Consider the following 18,133-nt stretch of genomic DNA (forward strand, 5'->3'; position numbering starts at 1 on the left):
TAATTAACATTTAAAAACACTATTAAAAATAAACTTCATCTACATTGATTTTTTCCTTCCTGGAGAGTCACCACAACCTCAGTTCAAACTTTAACAATCAGTTTTGTCATGAACTGATGAATCTGTAACATTTGAAATACACAGAAGCCTTCCTGCAAGTGTCAGAAGCTCAATTTTTTTCATGAATTCATGTGTACTCGACATACTTGTTTACATTTTCTTACATTACACAACTACATTTTTCATTCTTAAAATACAAATTTGTACTAAATAGAAAGAGCAGTAGTAACTCCAAATGACAGTCCTTCGGGAATAAAACATCCACATCCAACAGCTCACTAGATAACCAAGAGGCACTAAAGGACATTCCATTGATTCTCTCATTATTAAAAACTAACACTGACAGCAACATGCAACTCCAAAACAAGTAGCTGAAAATTACTTTTCTTATTTACCTGGATAATCTCATTAATTTGACCAAAAAAAATCTGAATTGCTTAAAAATGTTTTCTATTTTATAAGGGATAATCTAATCACAAAAATCTGTGTTTAAGATAAGAATATCCTTCTCATCATCAAAATAGAAGATATTTCCCATCATATTGCAGAATTGCATTTAAAATTTAGTTGCTTCAGCTTTGGTTTTAGCCTACAATACCCTGGTATTGTATCTGAGTATAGTATCTGAGACAGTAACACAAAGAAGAAACTAGTTCTCTCCTGGCTTTCAATTTACTTAGAGAACAGTGATTGTAGTTTTACTAATAAAGCTAAGATGATTTCAAAATGTTTCAAATGTACTCAAAGCATACTATCCTATTACCATGTGACTTGTGTCAGTAGGACTATTCCTCAAAATACCTAGGAAATAAGTACAGCAGCAATACAATAAGAAAATAAAAACAAGAAGCTTGTAATTTCTTACCCATTTAGAAAATAATTTGGTCTCAACTCTTGGTATATCGCTGAGAGCTTTTATCATAACAGTATAAACGTTCAGTAATATATCCTCACAGTCACTGAAGTTAGGTTCAAATTTAATGCAGTCATTCTCAAGAATTAACCGCAGGATGAAACCTGGGTGTTCGTAGGCAAGGACTGATTTCTTAAGATTAAAAAGAGTGAAAAACAGAGTAAAATTTTAGCTAATAATCAAAGGATCGTTAAGAAATACTCCAGCATGTACACCTGAAATTGCTGGGACATTTATTGCAAATGCCATGCCATAATCATAATGAAATTACATGCAAATGACAAGGATATTTAATAAAATTCACACTAAAGTGATATTGTTATCAAACGTAATATGTTGTTTTTTTTAGTAGGCACAATAAGCATCCTCCACACACCAGCCACAACTTTGCTAAGGTTCTTGCCACAGACTGATGCAGAGTAGCTTTACAGTATTAGTCCCACAATTGTACAATATAGGCATTACTCTATTACTACACTGTATTACATTGTAATACTTCTATTCATCCTCTGCAGCAGTCAATACTAATCTACTAACTTTAAAAGATCTGCTTCCTATCTTAGTTGCTACCCAAGAATCTGATCCACACAAAACTCATCTGAGAACATCATATTTGCCATACAGGGAGCAGTCTCTTTTGTGGTATGGATTCTGATGTATCCTGGTCTAAAAATTTTCATATGCTTTTATCCCTGGTGGCATAACTGAATTTTTCATATCTTTAATCTGAGTATGACTTTTCTTAACTTCTCTGTACCTGCCAATATATTCTAACTATTTTTAAATACAAATAGGAAGAATAAAGGAAGAATTTTATCACCATTTGGGAGCATAAGATTGCTATTAGAAAATATAAAATTAAAAAATAAGTACATCTTATTAATGATCACAGAAAGCAGTACTGCAGACATTCAAGTTCACTCAGTTCAGAGACTTTGGGGACAGCAGGCTGAACTAATTACTAATTACGAAGGAATTAAAAACATATACTCTCTATATCATCATGAATATCAAAGAAGTCTTCTTTCTTTACCTTTTTTTTTTTCTTCCCCGAAACTATGCTGCCTAATCATGTAATAAACATCTACCAACAGCAGATAGGTGATGCTGTCTTCTTCATGGATGAGGATTATGGACAAGTAGCCCTACAAAATGCTACATGCACATGGCCTATGCATTAACGAACTTCTACTCTTAAGTCTTCCTGACTGCAGCATGTTCTTGAAGTTACCAGACATAAAATACATTTCCTTTCTTACATGACAAAAAAGGCGCTTTGTATTAGTTTTTTTAATTCCATTTAATAAATAATGCACCTCTAAAATATTTTTTTTCCAAGGAGGTATCTGACACCATAGTTCATGCTGTCTTTTCATTTTTTTATCAGAAAAAGCAGTAAAATGCAAAGGAAAGAACTATTTATGTACATTGGCGAGCAAAGCTGCTAATACGGGCATTAAGACTACTTACTGCAGGTTGAACAATTAAATCCGTGAAGTCCTGAATTGAATACAAAAGCAAGTTTTCCAGTTGACGTGTCATTAAAGTGGCAGCACAGCTGAAGAAAGATGCTAATGCAACACTGTTGGCACTGCTGGGTATTTGCTTTTTTCGATTACCTTGGTAAAAGATATTCTGCACTTCTGGAAACCACCTTAAAAGAATACAGTATTTTAAGGTTTATAAAGAGATTGCCATGAATAAGCACTGGTTTTTAAATTAATTACTAGATATGTATATATTACAAGCAGTCAATAGATACACTTGGAAAACCATACTTTAACTTCAGAAGTTGAAACTGAAAATGTTATGAAACTGTTATCTCCTATGAATATGAAATGAAACTGTTATCTCCTATTCCTAATGGAATCACATTTAAAATATAAGATACTATGACAGATAAATCTGCTGTCTTGCTTTGTCTCCTATTTCTCTGGTCAAGAAAGGTCAGAAAGGCTTCAGAAGCATCACACTCAAGTGCCAGAGATAATACAATTCTTTAAACAACCTGGTAACTTCAGAAGATGTTAAGACCAAAAAATGAAAGGAATGAAATCAGCTATATTAGGCGGTCTTAAAAATAAGGAAGAAGAAAGCACTTGAAGAGTGTAGCCTTAATCTAAGAACACAAAAGTATCCTCTGGGTCAGGGAGAAATATATCTGAAAAAAGCAAAGGTTATATGTGACAATCATAGACAAAGGCTGAAATAAAAACCTTAATGTCAAGGGATAAAGCAATAAAAAGGAAAAAAACCTTAATGTCAAGGAATAAAATGTCAAGGGATCTTATTAATATGACATTGTTTAGATGACTCTGCTCTCAGAGCTACAAAACTGAGTAGACACCAACATGGCACAGTACTGTCTATGTAGTACTGTGCTAACCTGAGTTACTGTCATGAAGAGACACTTTCTTTGTATGCTGCATCGATGCAGTATGTCTCGTTATACAAAAAGCTATATCACAGTTATATTTTAAATTGTTATACATTATTTATAGTATTTATTTTCACTTTTTATTTCTTTTAGCATTCAGTATTTTAGGTGGTTTCAGTGGACCAACAAATTTTAAACTGGAAATCAAAGTTAGGAAAGTTTTTAAAAAGCAGGCCTTCATTAAGCTAAAATACTTTAAAAAAATCCTTCAACGAACAGAGCACAAAAGAAACCTCAAAAGTTTTTGCCATAACACACTAAAAATATATACTGTTAGTATCATCACTCCAAAATTCAGAATTAAAAAAAAAAGTACAGAGTATGATAATATGCTAAATATTTACACAGCTCTGTTTGAGGCTTACAGACAAAGAAGTTTACAAGATGGCACCCCTTTCCTCAATGTGGACAATTAAGACGGGTCATGCCTTGTCCCTCTGCAAAATTTGGACCTCCAAAAACATAAAATGGAAAAGTTGAAGGTACCACTATAGTGTTAAAAGATATGGATACACTGGATCATACTTCCTAGACAGAATCACTTTGGAATTTCCAATTTCCCTCATGGCTTTAATCTGGAAAGACGAGAGTTCTGCAGCTCCCTGTTTGTTGCGAAATATTGCTGTATCGATAAGGCGTAAATCTCTGAAAAAGAATACAACATGAATATTATGAATATATAACATGAATTACTCAATACATTTTACAAATATATAAAATGATACAAAGCTTATAAATATTATTTTCAGTATTTATAAAAAGACAACTAACCACGTTTTATCTACTACTAAGCAGATGCAACAACAAAGAAAAAAAGCACTCCTTGCAAGTTGCTAGAGCAATTGCTCCTGGCCCGGTCTGATCAGTTAATTTCTTTCCTATTAGTACTCAAGAAATGAGAAAGCATTTTGGGCTGCTATGGAAAGCAGAAAATAAAGGGTCACCTAATGTATTTTCACAGAATGGCCCTTGGGGAAGATAATATCATAGTAGCTCTGTTCTGGAACTTTTCTGCACAAAAGAACAGGCCGTTGGTTAAAAAAAAACGACAAAAAGTTACATACTGTTAAATCCAGATGGCATTTCAGCCACGCTCTGAAGAAAATTAAGCATGAAATAGCTAAATTTTTAGCTTAGATGTTAAGCTTCTTGGTTAAAACTGCCAAGATATCAGAAGAAAAGATGATGGCACACGTGACATCTTTTGAAAAGGTTCCACGTCAGTTCTGGAGAAGTACAGATAAGGAAGCTTCACCTCTATAAAGGAAAAGTTGGCAGAAATTCTTCAAAGCACAAACTTAGAGGGCACATAGACAAATAAAACATAGTGGAAATAACAGATTTTGAACAAAGAAGTCATATCCACAATCAATGTCCCAATATTTAGTGCAGCAGCCAAAAATACAGTATGGTGACTTGGAAATTGTAAGATGTCTCCAACCATGTTTTTCCCTACATGAATTTCAAAAGCATTGAACACTGTTAGACCAAATACAGTTCTGCCAATAAACATCAACCATAGTATCTGAAAAGCTAAGAGATATAGATAGCACTTACCTAAATGAACTCTCCCATAAATGCAGAACTGCTAGTATTGTAGGATTTACTGCATGCAAATTTTCTTTTATGTAACTGTATGCTGACAAGAAAGACTTGCTCCAAGGTTTTGGCACTACTTCAATTCTAAAAAGCAAAAAGCATAGTACAATGAATATAGCTGTCCTAAAAATCAAATGTTTGTACTCTGCTTTGAGATAATTGTTTTGCATCCAGAAAGCTTAGAATTTAAAAAATCAATCTAGTTTTCTGCTTCTTTATTTAGATCTTTAAAATACTTTTTTATTTAAAACAATTTTACTTGCAGCTATGTAAATTTCTATAGCAGGTGATGTTACTGTTGAAATACTAATACAACTAATACTGTTGAAATTACATTTTAAGAAACATACACTGTAATTTTAATGATTTTTGTGTTATTAATTGTAACTAGTTCTTCAGTAAAGACTTATGTGTCTAGGAACCACTGACTGCACCATTTTATTTTGTACATATAGCACATTACCTTACACCCCCCTATGCTTTTTCCCACATCTTCCTGAATATTCCTGGAGTGATACTACAAAATGAAACATGATACTCTAATCCCTCCTCAGATTCTTTTGCCTCACATCAAATCTCAGACCGATAACAGGTTTCAAAGGAAAACAGTTACCTAGAAATGCCAGACAAGTAACTTTCACTTCTTCTTGAAGTGCTCTCTGCTTATTTACATTATGAAATAACTTTCCAAATGGTACTGGCCTAAACAGAAGATGGAAATGAAGTCCTAAGTAGAGACTAAAATGCTGCTCCGTTATACTGAGCATCAAACTTGGGCACTGAAACTAATGAAGAGTTGTGCCTGTCTGTACATGAAATGCTCTCTGTGAAGCGAACAAGAAGATTAAGCTACACAAAATCAGTTAACACTTGAGGAATTTAAGGCAAGGCACCAACAAGTGTTCAGCTGGCCATTTACACACCTGTAGCATCCTACATTTCTGCCAGTAAAGGAACTTATATATTGATCATTCTGCTTGTGCAGACAATCGGTACCTTCTTGGAAGGAGTGAGTAAACTGGCAACCATCTCAAACTGAGGCAACTTCCAGTAAACAGCTTGGGTATTCCCATCCAGGAGCTTCTTGACACATCTCACTCAACTGGTGGTATTGACAGTGTGTTTACTGCATAGACAGCCTTTTTCATACCAATAATAATAATAATCCATTACTGGAGTAGGGCATAGCAGTTATGAAAGTGGCCCAGTAGGTATTCAGTAAGTTCATGACAAGGAACACCATGAGGCTACTCAAACACTGATGATAATCTTTCCTAGTATTTTATAATGACAAACAACTAATCTAAGAACTATTCAGCCACAAACATTTTGTCTCTCCTCCAAGATTTTGCTTTCCTCAAATAACATGATTAGAGATGACTTAAAAATGAAATATGGGGGGGGGAAAAAGTCAGTAAATAGTAACAGATGCTAGAAGAAAATGACTTCTGTTCCATATATGGGCAAATTTAACCTCAGTTTACAAAACAGTAACTGCTTTTTATTTCCAACAGAAGAACATATTTCTAAGGGAAAAGCAAAAACACTCTTGAGAAGTAGCTCATGTGTTTGTAGAACTTTTACTCTCATCTCCATAATTAAGTACTATTACCAAAAAAGACAGACATAAAATAGAATCTTCATAAATTTGTCAGTAAATATGTTTTCTACTGAAGACAGAAAAAGTGATGATAGGAAGTTAAAAAATATGAATTTTTTCTACATCTGTCTTTCATATCTAGAAGAAAGTTTCATATTTTAAGTACTGTTAAAGGAATAAAATGATTATTAGCCTATTATGAAAATTTTTTACTTTGGCATTTCAGAGAATTGTAGAAAAGTTGAGGTTGAAAGGGGTCTGTGGAGATCATCCAGTCGAACCTCTGTTCAAAGCAGAGTAAACTACATCAGGTTGCCCAGGATCACATTTTTGAGTCTCTCTCAGCCTCTCCGGGCAACCCGTTTCAGTGTTCAACCATAAAAACTTTTTTTCTTATGTTCACAAGGAACTTGTCGTGTTTCAGCTTGTGCCAATTGGCTCTTGTCCTGTCACTGGGCTCCTCTGAAAAGAGTCTGGCTCCATATTCTTCACATCTCCCCTTCAGATATTTAGCTCCTTCCTGTGCTGCCTATTCTCTGAGCTCTCTCAGCCTTTTCTCATATGACAAAGGTTGACCTGCTGCAGTAGTTCCATGTCTTTCTTGGCCTGGGTAGCCTATAACTGGACACAGCACTTCAGGTAGCCTCACCAGTACTGAGCAGAGTGTAAGAATCACAGTGCTGGCAATGCTCTGCCTGATGTGGCCACAACGCTTCCGGCTCATATTCCGCTTGGTGCTGACCCATGAGCTCAATGATGACCCCTTTCTTGCAAAGCAGCTTTGAGGCTGGCCAGCTACAAGGCTGTACTGGTGCATGGGGAAACACCTCCCCACGTGCACGGCTTTGCATTTCCCTTGCTTGAACTTCATAACATTCCTATTTGCCCAACTCTCCAGCTTGTCAAGGTCCCTCTGAGTGGCATCACACCCCTCCCATTTGCCGAGGGGGCACTCTGCCCCATCATTCAGATCGCTAATGATGAACAGCACTGGACTCAGTACTGACTTCTGGGATTCACTGCTAACTACTGCCCTCCAACTAGACCTCTTATCACAGAACACAACCCTCTAAATTTGGTCTTTCGGACAGTTTTCAATCCGCCTCGCTGTCTGCTCATCTAGCCCACAGTTCACCATCTCATCCATGAGAACGTTATGGCAGACAATGTTGAAAGCCTTGCTGAATTCAAGGTAGACAAGATCCACAGCTTTTCTCCACCAAGCCAGTCATCTCATCATAGAAAGCTATTGCTATACAGCAGACTTTTTGAGGGAAATTTGAAAGGACTCTAACTAGTCCTTTATTCCAAATAAAGGCCAACTCTATCCATTACAATTTGGATGGTGGTGCATACTGGAAAAGCAAACTAGGCATCTATTACTGTTTTTTAATGAATTGCTGAATTGTTTTGAAGAATAAAATAGATTTGTGCTGCTCCAGGTAGTAAAATCTTAAACTAGTATATATTGAAGCAAACTATCATCTGTAAACAAGCCAGAGTTTCAGTGAAATCAAGTGCAGGGCATGTCCTTGTTCCAGTGAGTACAAAAAAATTTACACATGAGGATTCAGACTGCTATATCCCATTTTCAAATGCTCTGAGACTTAAATGTTATACACTGAAAAGGAAAATTAATTTCCAGCAATTAACCAACATTTTTCATAATTTCCTCCAAGTACATTGAATATTCATTTTTGAATTTACATAACTCTTATTTACTTCTATCGTCTTCCGCTCTACTCCAACTGACATTGACTGCCTCTACTTAAGACTGTTCCTTACACACGCTACACTACTCCATTGCTCTCTAGTCAGTGGTTTTTGAACAAATACGTTTTCTTACTCTGCACGATGAGGTGGGAGAAAAACTTTCTTCTTGTCTTCATCTTTTTCCCTGGGATCTCTTAAAACAAAGTCAACTAGAAAAAGTGTAAAAATAAGCGAAAATATAAATAAACTGAGCAAAAGAATAAAAACAACCAAAGGGTTGCTCATTTATATGAGCAATATTAATGAATATATATGAAAAGGGATTCAACAGAAAGCTATACTATTAAAATAGGATTCATAAAATAAAAGAACATTTAAAACAAATCTTAAAAGATAAAAAATACTCAACAATATCACCTTTCACCATTGCAAGGATAAGAAAATGAGAGTATTCCTTTTATTAAAATGTGCACCTAACACCTAGGAAGATACTTATATAATGCTTTAATAACAGTAGATATCAACAGGGAAAAGCACTCAACAATGAACATTTCTGAGGAGTAAAATACTAGAAATTTACCTATAGACTTTTTTACACTCAGAAGATAGTCTTCTTTCATTTCATCAGACAATAAATGTATACTTTCCTCCAGCACTTTCAAACGTGGTGGAATTAAAGCTAAGACATGGTCTAGCCATGATTTCTCCATGGGGGCCACATTTTCTGTATCAATTCCATGGTGAATGTAATAGTAGTATTTCTGCAAGATAAAAGAATAAGATCCATGGTTATGTACAGACAGTCAGCGTTACCACAGGTTTAGATAGTATATATGGGCTCGTTTAGTAAAAGAATATTTAATTAGTTGTAAGGACTGGCTTACACATTAAATGATGTGTTCTTAGTAAATCTAGTGCAAATACCTTAATCAGCTTGCCAAAGACTATTAGGTAAAATGATCATAAAAAAGATTTGAGATGGAAAACATGGTTACATAACCATATTCTTTACCCCAGTTCTCTGAGGATGGCAAAGTAACAACAATTTCAGTGAACATCAGACATAACTCTCTGAAATCAGTTTAATATAAAAAAAGGACAATTATGGTGAGCTGACTTTCCTTTACTATAGCACTGTTTTAGTGTCAGCCCTTTCCTTAAATGCATTTCCAGTGTATACTCATTTATCGCAGCATTCCAGTGTGGTCACTGTTATTCCCTGTACCTAGATCTGGACTGAGAAATCCATGCAGTCTCCAGAGCTTCAAACAAACAAATCTAAAACTTACAGGTAATGCATTGCTCAGAAATGTAAGAAGCAATATGAAAATAGAATCACAAATACATCTGGTTGGATGCCAGCATTTAATTAGGTGTGTGAAATATATAAATATTTACGTATATATACTGATATAGAAAATCTGTTGACAGATATTAAAAATGAATCTACATCCTCACAGTAGAAATAACATATTGAAGTGAAATTAACAGCAGAAGAACATGTCACTGCCAATCATCTGTCATGGAATCACCTTGTTTGTGTTTACAATAAACAACTGGCAAATAAACAATATTTCATTTAGTAGTCTAGAAAAGCATCTTTGACTACCAAAATATCTTTCTCTACTTCTACGGAAGAATCTGTTCCTGGAGACTGGGTTCCATCATGGGATGAAAGCTGCTTCTCAGAACGGTCTTCTTGCCTAGCAAAAAAAAAAAAACTGAGCATGTCTCATGTTCTTCAGGAACAATATTTCAGAATATTCTGAAATATTCTGAAACAAAGCCAATACACATGCCAGCTGCACTAAGACAAACCAAAAGAGGTAACTGGCACCATTTTACAATGAGCTTAAGGCATTCTAATGTAAAAACAACTGTGAAGCAGGTGACCAAGTTTGTATTTCTATCTGCTAAGGTTCAATGTTGAAAACCGATAATGTTCTGGTGACACAAATCCAAAGTATGTATATGAATGTAATCTTTAACTTCTTTCCTCCCACTAATCTAATTTTTAAATTTGATTCATCTACCAAAAAGTAAAAATGCATTACTCAAAGATGAAATACTCACAATATAATGTTAACAAGGGCGCTTCTAAAGCGTTCATCTTTCTTCAGGTGACTGCTTTTCTGCAGCTTAGAAGTTGATGGTACAGCAACCGCTTCACTGTCTCTAGAGTCCTGCATCTTGCGTCTCTTACATCTTGTCTCCAAATATTTTCCTTGCAGAAAATACATTTTGAACTTAAGTTTTATGAACCCTAATGTGCTGTGCATATGCTTAATTTCTGAGTGTTTTTAAAAAGTACTAAATGTTAACCTTACCGGGTAAATACACTTTTTTTACAGCAAAATCATCTGATTCATCATCTTTCTGCTCTTTCCTCAAATGGAACGAAGGACGAGTCTGCTGCCACAGTGGCTTGGACTTTGTCTAGAATAAATATTTTACATTTTAGTTTTATACTTGCTGTAGGTACTACTAACACATACCTTAAAATATCTTAAATGAAGCAAGCCAGAAAGACTATAACCTAATACACAGCAGGAATAAGGCAGCATAAAAAAATGCAGCATATTATCCAGATCATGAGAGAGCTGCCTAGGTTTATATATGCAATTTTTAATTTACTCTGTTTTTTACATATCTTCAAGCTTGTTCAAATACTTTACTTTCAGTATTTCCAAATAGTGACATACATTCCAAAATACTAAGTTTTTTTTTTAATATAGATTTAATATAGAGCATGTGTGTATGTGTGCATAGTGCAAAGAGGGAGATTATAGACATTATTAAACTTCACCATAAATATAATGAGAACAGTCTTTAGCCAACCATGCTCTGACACGTTTTCGAAGATGAAAGCTTTCAAAAAAGCCAACACAACTACCTGAGGCAACTGTGGGAGAGACTGCATTGCTTTCTTTGCTGATTTCTCTTTCCCATTTGATCCGGTCTTGAAAATAGAAGGAAAATCACAAATAAATATCTAAATCTCTAGTGAATGTCTTGGAGGTTAGAAAAGTTTTGATAAATTACCGAGTAGCAAAAGAAAGCATAGTAATTAAAACAAACAAGCAAATACTCCTAGACCTTATTTATGCTTCAAGATGGAGCAGAAGAGAGGAAGAAAAAAAAAAAAAGAGGAAAGAAAAAGAAAATCCAATTGCTGAAATCCATTTTTTGAGGTTGGAGGCAAAAAAGGGAAGGGGAATTATTCATCACTGAGTAACTGATATTCTTCATAATACGTTGCCTCTGTTACATATGACTATATCCTATATTTATTTGTTCCCTCCCTTCTAGTGCAAGGAGGGAGAGAAAACGGGACGTAACGAACTCCCCTTAGGGAAAGGAAAGGAAACCTGGCACAGCTAAGGCACCCGCAGTGACACCAGTGTCTACACCGGGGGTCAGCTACCACCTCAGCCCAACACTCAGCATCAGACATCAAAACCAAGAGCAGCCTCTGACCATACCCAGAGTTTTGGGTAGGTGTTTCAGCAGGGAACTGCACCCTACAGATACACCAGACAATCCAGTTGCAAAATTATTTAAATTTGTCTCTGACGTGAGTGCTTTTTGTGCTCCTTTCTTCCTTACCCATGCCAATACTAGCTCTTTTCCCGCTCCTGCACTTGCGATAATACTGCTTATCTATTCCACAACCATCCTCTCCACTTTGGTTCTTTCACAAAGGCTATGGAAGGGAGAAAAGAAGAACAGAAAAAAAATGTAGAAAGATTTGCACAACAAATCTGCTTTTTGTCTGCGATTTCAAACAGCTTTAACTCTACTGAGAAAATAAGAAACAATTTATTTCTTTGTAGTCTAACACACTCAACCGCAAATAGAGCAACACTATCAGATATCAGCTACCTCCTAACGGCATCTGTGCTGCATCATAAAACGTACTTTTATGAGTACTAAACACTTGTGTGGCCTATACAGAGTTTTTCAGTTTGAGCATAGTGCTGCACAAATAGTGCTGCACAGAGCCTTAGCAGCCCCAAAAGCGTACTGTCCTTTCCCTTGCATGAGAAGGGCTGTAATGTTAATCCTCACACAACCCCAGAACACCTAAGAACGTGGAAGAAAGGACAGGCCCCTTGGGAGGAATACAGGAGCGTTGTCAGGGAATGCAGGGATGCTACGAGGAAAGCCAAGGCACGCTTGGAACCAAATCTGGCAAGGGATGTTAAGACCATCAAGAAAAACTTTTTCAAATACATTAACAACAAGAGGAAGGTCAGGGAGAATGTGGGTCCACTAGTGAACAAGGTGGGTACCCTGGTTACAGAAAACACGGACAAAGCAGAGCTGCTGAATGCTGCCTTTGCTTCGGTGTTTGTCAGGGGCAGCCCTCTAGAATCCCAGGCCCTAGGGACACACGAAGAGAGCTGGAGAGAGGAAGGCTTGCCCTGGGTAGAGGAAGAGTGGGTCAGAGAGCATCTAGGGAGCCTCGACACCCACAAATCCATGATGGGATGCACCCCAGGGTGTTGCGGGAACTGGCGGATGTCATAGCCGAGTTGCTCGCCATCATCTTCGGAAGGTCCTGGAGAACGGGTGAGGTGCCGGAGGACTGGAAGAAAGCCAATGTCACTCCGGTCTTCAAAAAGGGCAAGAAGGAGGACCCGGGCAACTACAGGCCGGTGAGCCTCACCTCCATCCCCGGGAAAGTGATGGAGCAGCTCATCCTGGCTACTGTCTCCAGACACATGGAGGAGAAGAAGGTGCTCAGGAGTAGCCAGCATGGATTCGCCAAGGGGAAATCCTGCTTGACTAACCTGATCACCTTCTATGAAGGGGTGACTAGCTGGATAGATGAGGGCAGAGCGGTGGATGTGGTCTATCTGGACTTCAGCAAGGCTTTTGGCATCGTTCCTCACAGCATCCTCTTGGGCAAGCTCCAAAGGTGTGGGATAGATGTGTGGACGGGGAGGTGGATTAGGAATTGGCTCAGTGGCAGGGTGCAGAGAGTGGTAGTCAGTGGCACGGAGTCCAGTTGGAGGCCTGTACTTAGTGGTGTCCCCCAGGGGTTGGTCCTCAGTCCGGTGCTGTTCAACTTATTCGTTAATGACCTGGAGGAAGATGGAGCGCTCCCTCAGCAAGTTTGCTGATGATACCAAACTGGGAGGAGTAGCTGATAGCCCTGAGGGCTGTGCTGCCATCCAGAGGGACCTGGACAGACTGGAGGACTGGGTGGCGAGAAACCTCATGAGGTTCAACAGGGGCAAGTGCAGGGTCCTGCACTTGGGGAGAAATAACCCTGGACACCAGTACAGATTAGGGGTGGACCTGCTGGAGAGCAGCCCCGCAGAGAGGGACCTGGGCGTCATGGTGGATGACAAGTTGGCCATGAGGCAGCAGTGTGCCCTGGTGGCCAAGAAGGCCAACGGGATCCTGGGGTGCATTAAGAAGAGCGTCTCCAGCAGGTCGAGAGAGGTGATCATCCCCCTCTACTCAGCCCTGGTGAGGCCACATCTGGAGACTGCGTCCAGTTCTGGGCTCCCCAGTACAAGAGGGATGTGGAGCTGCTGGAGAGAGTCCAGCACAGGGCTGCGAGGATGATCAGAGGCCTGGAACATCTGCCCTGTGAGCAAAGGCTGAGAAAGCTGGGTCTGTTCAGCCTGGAGAAGAGGAGGCTGAGGGGGGACCTGATCAGCATCTATAAATACCTCAAGGGAGGCAGTGAGGAGGAGGGGGGCGGCCTCTTTTCAGTGGTGGACAGCGATAAGACTAGAGGAAACGGCCACAAGCTGAGGCACCAAAAGTTCCACAGGAACTTAAGAAAACACTTCTTGACAGTGAGGGTGACAGAGCCCTGGAACAGGCTGCCCAGAGAGGTTGTGGAGTCTCCTTTGGAGATCTATAAAACCCGCTTGGACGCAGCCCTGTGCCACGTGCTCTAGGTGACCCTGCGTGAGCAGGGGGGTTGGACTAGATGACCTCTGAGGTCCCTTCCAACCTTAAGCATTCTAGGATTCTATGATTCTATGATTCTAAGAGAAATCTGGATATCTGCACAAACATCAGGAGCAGAAAAATGACTTTACTTTGTATACTCCATTCTGCAGCTTCGCCTGGATTTTCTGCAGTTGAAAGACGGAGAATGCAGTGCCACTATTTATACCTCTGGTGCTGATAATAAAACTAGCAATGAAACTAAGTGCCTGGAAGGGAGCACCGAGATTCTCAAAGATTATACTATAAACTTAATATAGGCAACACGATCCACCTCCCACTGTGCTTCTCTGTGTGAATTCGCGCCGCTGAAGCGATTAAAACCAGCACGGGAGACGCGGGGTGCTACGCGGGCAGCCTCGCCAGCTCTTTCGCTCGCGGAGCGCAACGGTTAACTTGAATGGCAAAGGGAGAAAAAAAAACCCGCAGTTTCAAACTTTCAATTCAAGGTGGTTGCTAAAGCCGAAGTTAAAAGGCCGTTTAAGGGGAGGAAAAAAAAAAAAAAGAAAAAAAGCTTTTTTCATTTCCCGCTACCTGCTCGGCGCTCATGTCGGGGGCGGCGAGGCGCGGAGCGGGGCGCGGAGCCGGGGCGACGCCGTTGCCTAGCAGCGGCTCCGCGCGGCCGTTAACGGTCGCCTCGCGCGCAGAGGCAGCGGCGAAGCTGATTGGCGCAGGGCAGCAGTGGGCGGGGCGGGCCCGTCCCCCAGCGTGGCTGTTGCTGGGGGCCGGTGGGCAGTTTCCCGCTCCCCGCGCGGGGCAGGAACCCCCCGTTACTTTCCCCCAAGCCGTGCTCTGCTTTACTAGCTGCAGCTGCTCGAGCAGAGACCCCTACTCCCCAACGAGCACTGTTAATGACCAGCCCGCTTTACCTGGAGTATCTTCTTAACGTTTCACAGATGACCATATGCTTACAAGTTCCAAACAGCTCATTCCTTGCTTTGTATCACAAAGTGTCACATAACTTATAATGCTCTTCCACCTCCTCACCCCCCTTTTTTTTCCTAATCCATTGGAATGTGTTTTCAGCTAGTGCAGGCCAAGTTTGTCTTTGCTGTAGCTGCTCCACCGTGAGGATAAAATTGCCTCCCTGAAGCAAATCCACTGGGCTCCCCGTAAGGGCCGTGGAGCTTCTGAAAAACAGAGTTGGTTGCATTGGTGCATGTGGTGCTCACATGGGTTGAGGTAAATATTCCTGCTCGTCTCTTCCAAGTCCTGCCTAGGCCTGGTGAGAGGAACACACCCCCCCCCACGTTTGTAAACAGAAATTAGGATAAAAAGAAGTCTGCGACATCCAGCAATTTGAGAGAGCCCACAGGGATATGCCGGATGGGCTCTCCCCATGTTGTAGGAGTTTTTGTGCCTTTAGGGCTTAATAAGGTAGAAAGCTTAGCAAAAGTAGATGATATAGTATAGCATAGGGCATAGAGCTTAGGGCATGGCGCTCGGAAGATCTCGCGATGTCACGGGAGTTAGGAGCATAATTAATTTAGGCAGCTTACTGATAACCCCATGCCATACAAGGCAAAAAGATGGGCAGTAGGTGAGTCTCCGCATTCAGTTGGAGTATATAGGCAGACTAAACTGCGCAATAAAGGCCATTTTGCCACACCCCCCATACTGGTATCTGTGCTCTAGGGCCCTGGGGTGAGGACAACCCCAGGTCAGTCCAGCTAGCGAACGAGGCTTGCCGACCCCCGTCAGCAACATCATCTATTCAAATAAAGGTTTAGGATTTCCCTGTCTCCTTTTTGGAAATTCGGTTCTTGACTGAATTTTTGATTTTCCACACAGGGAGTTGGAAATACCAGTCAGCTTTTACCAGTCAGAAAAGGAAAGATACAGTTTTCTAAATTTAAGAATGTCATGGAGAATATATATCTAGTGTTTTTTTTCTACAAGCAGCAAAAAAAGCACTCTTGAAAAGTCTATTATTACCGAAGTTCACTGAAGACAGACATTCAGTATCATCTAGTTTGTATATTAGCAACTAAGATTAGCAAAATTTAGGGAAAAATTGGTGACAAGATGGAATCTTGTCCAATTTTAACAGAGATTTAAAAAAAAAAAAAAAAAAAAAAAAACACCTCACCTCATATAGTGAGAACATCACGATAAAATTCCAGAGGAGGAAAAGAGATTAAGTTCTTCAGACAAAGTCCATGTGAATGCAAGATAGCACAGGGGGGGAAAAAAGGGCTGTATTTTAGGTACATCTCACATAGTTTTTACCTTAGGAATTTTACTCCGCATGTAGGCAGGATATTCATTTGCAGCTGATGGCATCTGCCTGCCTGTATACATCTTAGTACAGCCTCAGAGATCTATGAGGAAAAGCTTTAGTCATTAAAATTCAAGCTTGAGCAATTTAAATCACAAGTGGTTGCTTTTGAAACTTAGTTCTGTATTCACAGGCAGGACTTGAATTTTAGATAATTAAAATGAAATTAGATACAGTGATATTTTCATAAAGATAACAAAAAACTCTGACTCATCAGGAATGGTGGCATATTACACTTAGGCAAGCTTTCAAAGAGAAGAAAAAAAAATCTCAGTGGATTTTTGAAGAACCAAAATAGGTGACTATTGCATGTATGCCACAGTTAGACCATACCTGAACTAATGAAACAGAAGCATGAATCTAAGTAATGTTTTTCTGTGCTTTTTTTTTTTTTTTTTCCTATGCAATTTGTAATACTAGAAAATTTTCCTAAGAAGGGTGGTACGTATGCACATACTGTTTGTATACTCCGGAACATGCTGTACTGATAGAAGCTTGCATCCAGTCTCACTAGGCTTTTTGCTCTTACCATGAAAGAACTAATACCATCAGGAAATGCCTGCTTTGAGAAGCTGAAACAAGGAGTTCCCGCATAGACGGACCGCAGGCTCCTACAGTCAGTGCAACAAGGGGAGGAAAAAAGTGACTCGGGTTTGTGCCAGCCAGAAGGACAGTGCTTGTGATGTGCTGCTGGTCACAGCCACTCCAACAGCACTGCAGAGCCAGCCTGAGTGCCTGTCTCTTAAAAATAGTTGTTTGCTAGCGAGACCATCATTACCTGCAAGTAAATATAGCTACTTGGTGGCTCTGGCTGCAAGTAGTGTTTCATCCAGAAGGCTCCTGTTCACACTTTTCCCAAAGGTCATTTCACTGGAAGGCAACAGTTTTGTCATAGATGTTGCTGGGTCAAGAATGATCCTGCTCTTCCTATTTTGATGGGAAAGAACTGATTCTTTGACTAGACTCAGTAGTAAATACTGCAAGACATTAGACCACTGAAATACAAAAATAGAATGTATAAAAATTTTAAGTGTAATAGAGACACACACTCAAGAATCCCAGAAAACTAGCTGGTAAAGGTATGAGTAAAAACAACACACAAATATTGTAAAAGACAATGCTTTTTTTTTTTTTTAATATATAAAAGGTCACAAACTGCATTGAAGTGACTTCAGTAGTCTTAAGATGTTACTTATCAACCATTTACAGTTCATAATCCCCAATAATATGGCAGGAAGCAAGATGGGCTGACATTGTCTAGAATGTTTCTATTTACAGTCAATTGAAGTTGCACATGCTGAGTTATTTTTAAATAAACATCAAACAATGATCCAAACAAAAATAAGTCAGATTCACTGTATATTTTGAATTTACATAAAGTACAAATAAAGTCTTTAATCCTTATCCTTGGCAAGGACAAAATTTCATTTATTCAAATTTAAAGATAAATTAGCTCCAAAAGTAGTTAGAAATGTAAACATGAGTTATAATAAAAATTTTAAAGTGCTGGCATATGCTTTCAGCTTTGTTTTTCAGATGTTAAAAGCAGAATACTAATATACA

At 39.0% G+C, this 18,133-nt stretch overlaps 1 protein-coding gene across 1 annotated transcript in view; it reads right to left on the reverse strand.

Moving 5' to 3' along the window:
* The window catches only part of DNAH7 (dynein axonemal heavy chain 7), an 83,905-nt gene extending 69,064 nt beyond the window's left edge, over nucleotides 1–14,841 (reverse strand). Inside the window, exons 1-10 of the mRNA XM_026048219.1 lie at nucleotides 14,827–14,841; nucleotides 10,650–10,758; nucleotides 10,396–10,546; nucleotides 9,932–10,025; nucleotides 8,903–9,083; nucleotides 8,456–8,531; nucleotides 4,968–5,093; nucleotides 3,936–4,055; nucleotides 2,444–2,627; nucleotides 926–1,105 (exon numbers count right to left, since the gene is read on the reverse strand). Coding sequence (XP_025904004.1) covers nucleotides 926–1,105; nucleotides 2,444–2,627; nucleotides 3,936–4,055; nucleotides 4,968–5,093; nucleotides 8,456–8,531; nucleotides 8,903–9,083; nucleotides 9,932–10,025; nucleotides 10,396–10,546; nucleotides 10,650–10,758; nucleotides 14,827–14,841 — 1,236 coding nt within the window. The remainder of the gene's footprint in view (nucleotides 1–925; nucleotides 1,106–2,443; nucleotides 2,628–3,935; nucleotides 4,056–4,967; nucleotides 5,094–8,455; nucleotides 8,532–8,902; nucleotides 9,084–9,931; nucleotides 10,026–10,395; nucleotides 10,547–10,649; nucleotides 10,759–14,826) is intronic.
* Between the last annotated feature and the right edge of the window lie 3,292 nt (nucleotides 14,842–18,133).

The sequence above is a fragment of the Nothoprocta perdicaria genome, unplaced genomic scaffold, assembly GCF_003342845.1.
Source record: "Nothoprocta perdicaria isolate Ctin4 unplaced genomic scaffold, notPer1 scaffold_11, whole genome shotgun sequence".
NCBI classification, from domain to species: Eukaryota; Metazoa; Chordata; class Aves; order Tinamiformes; family Tinamidae; genus Nothoprocta; species Nothoprocta perdicaria.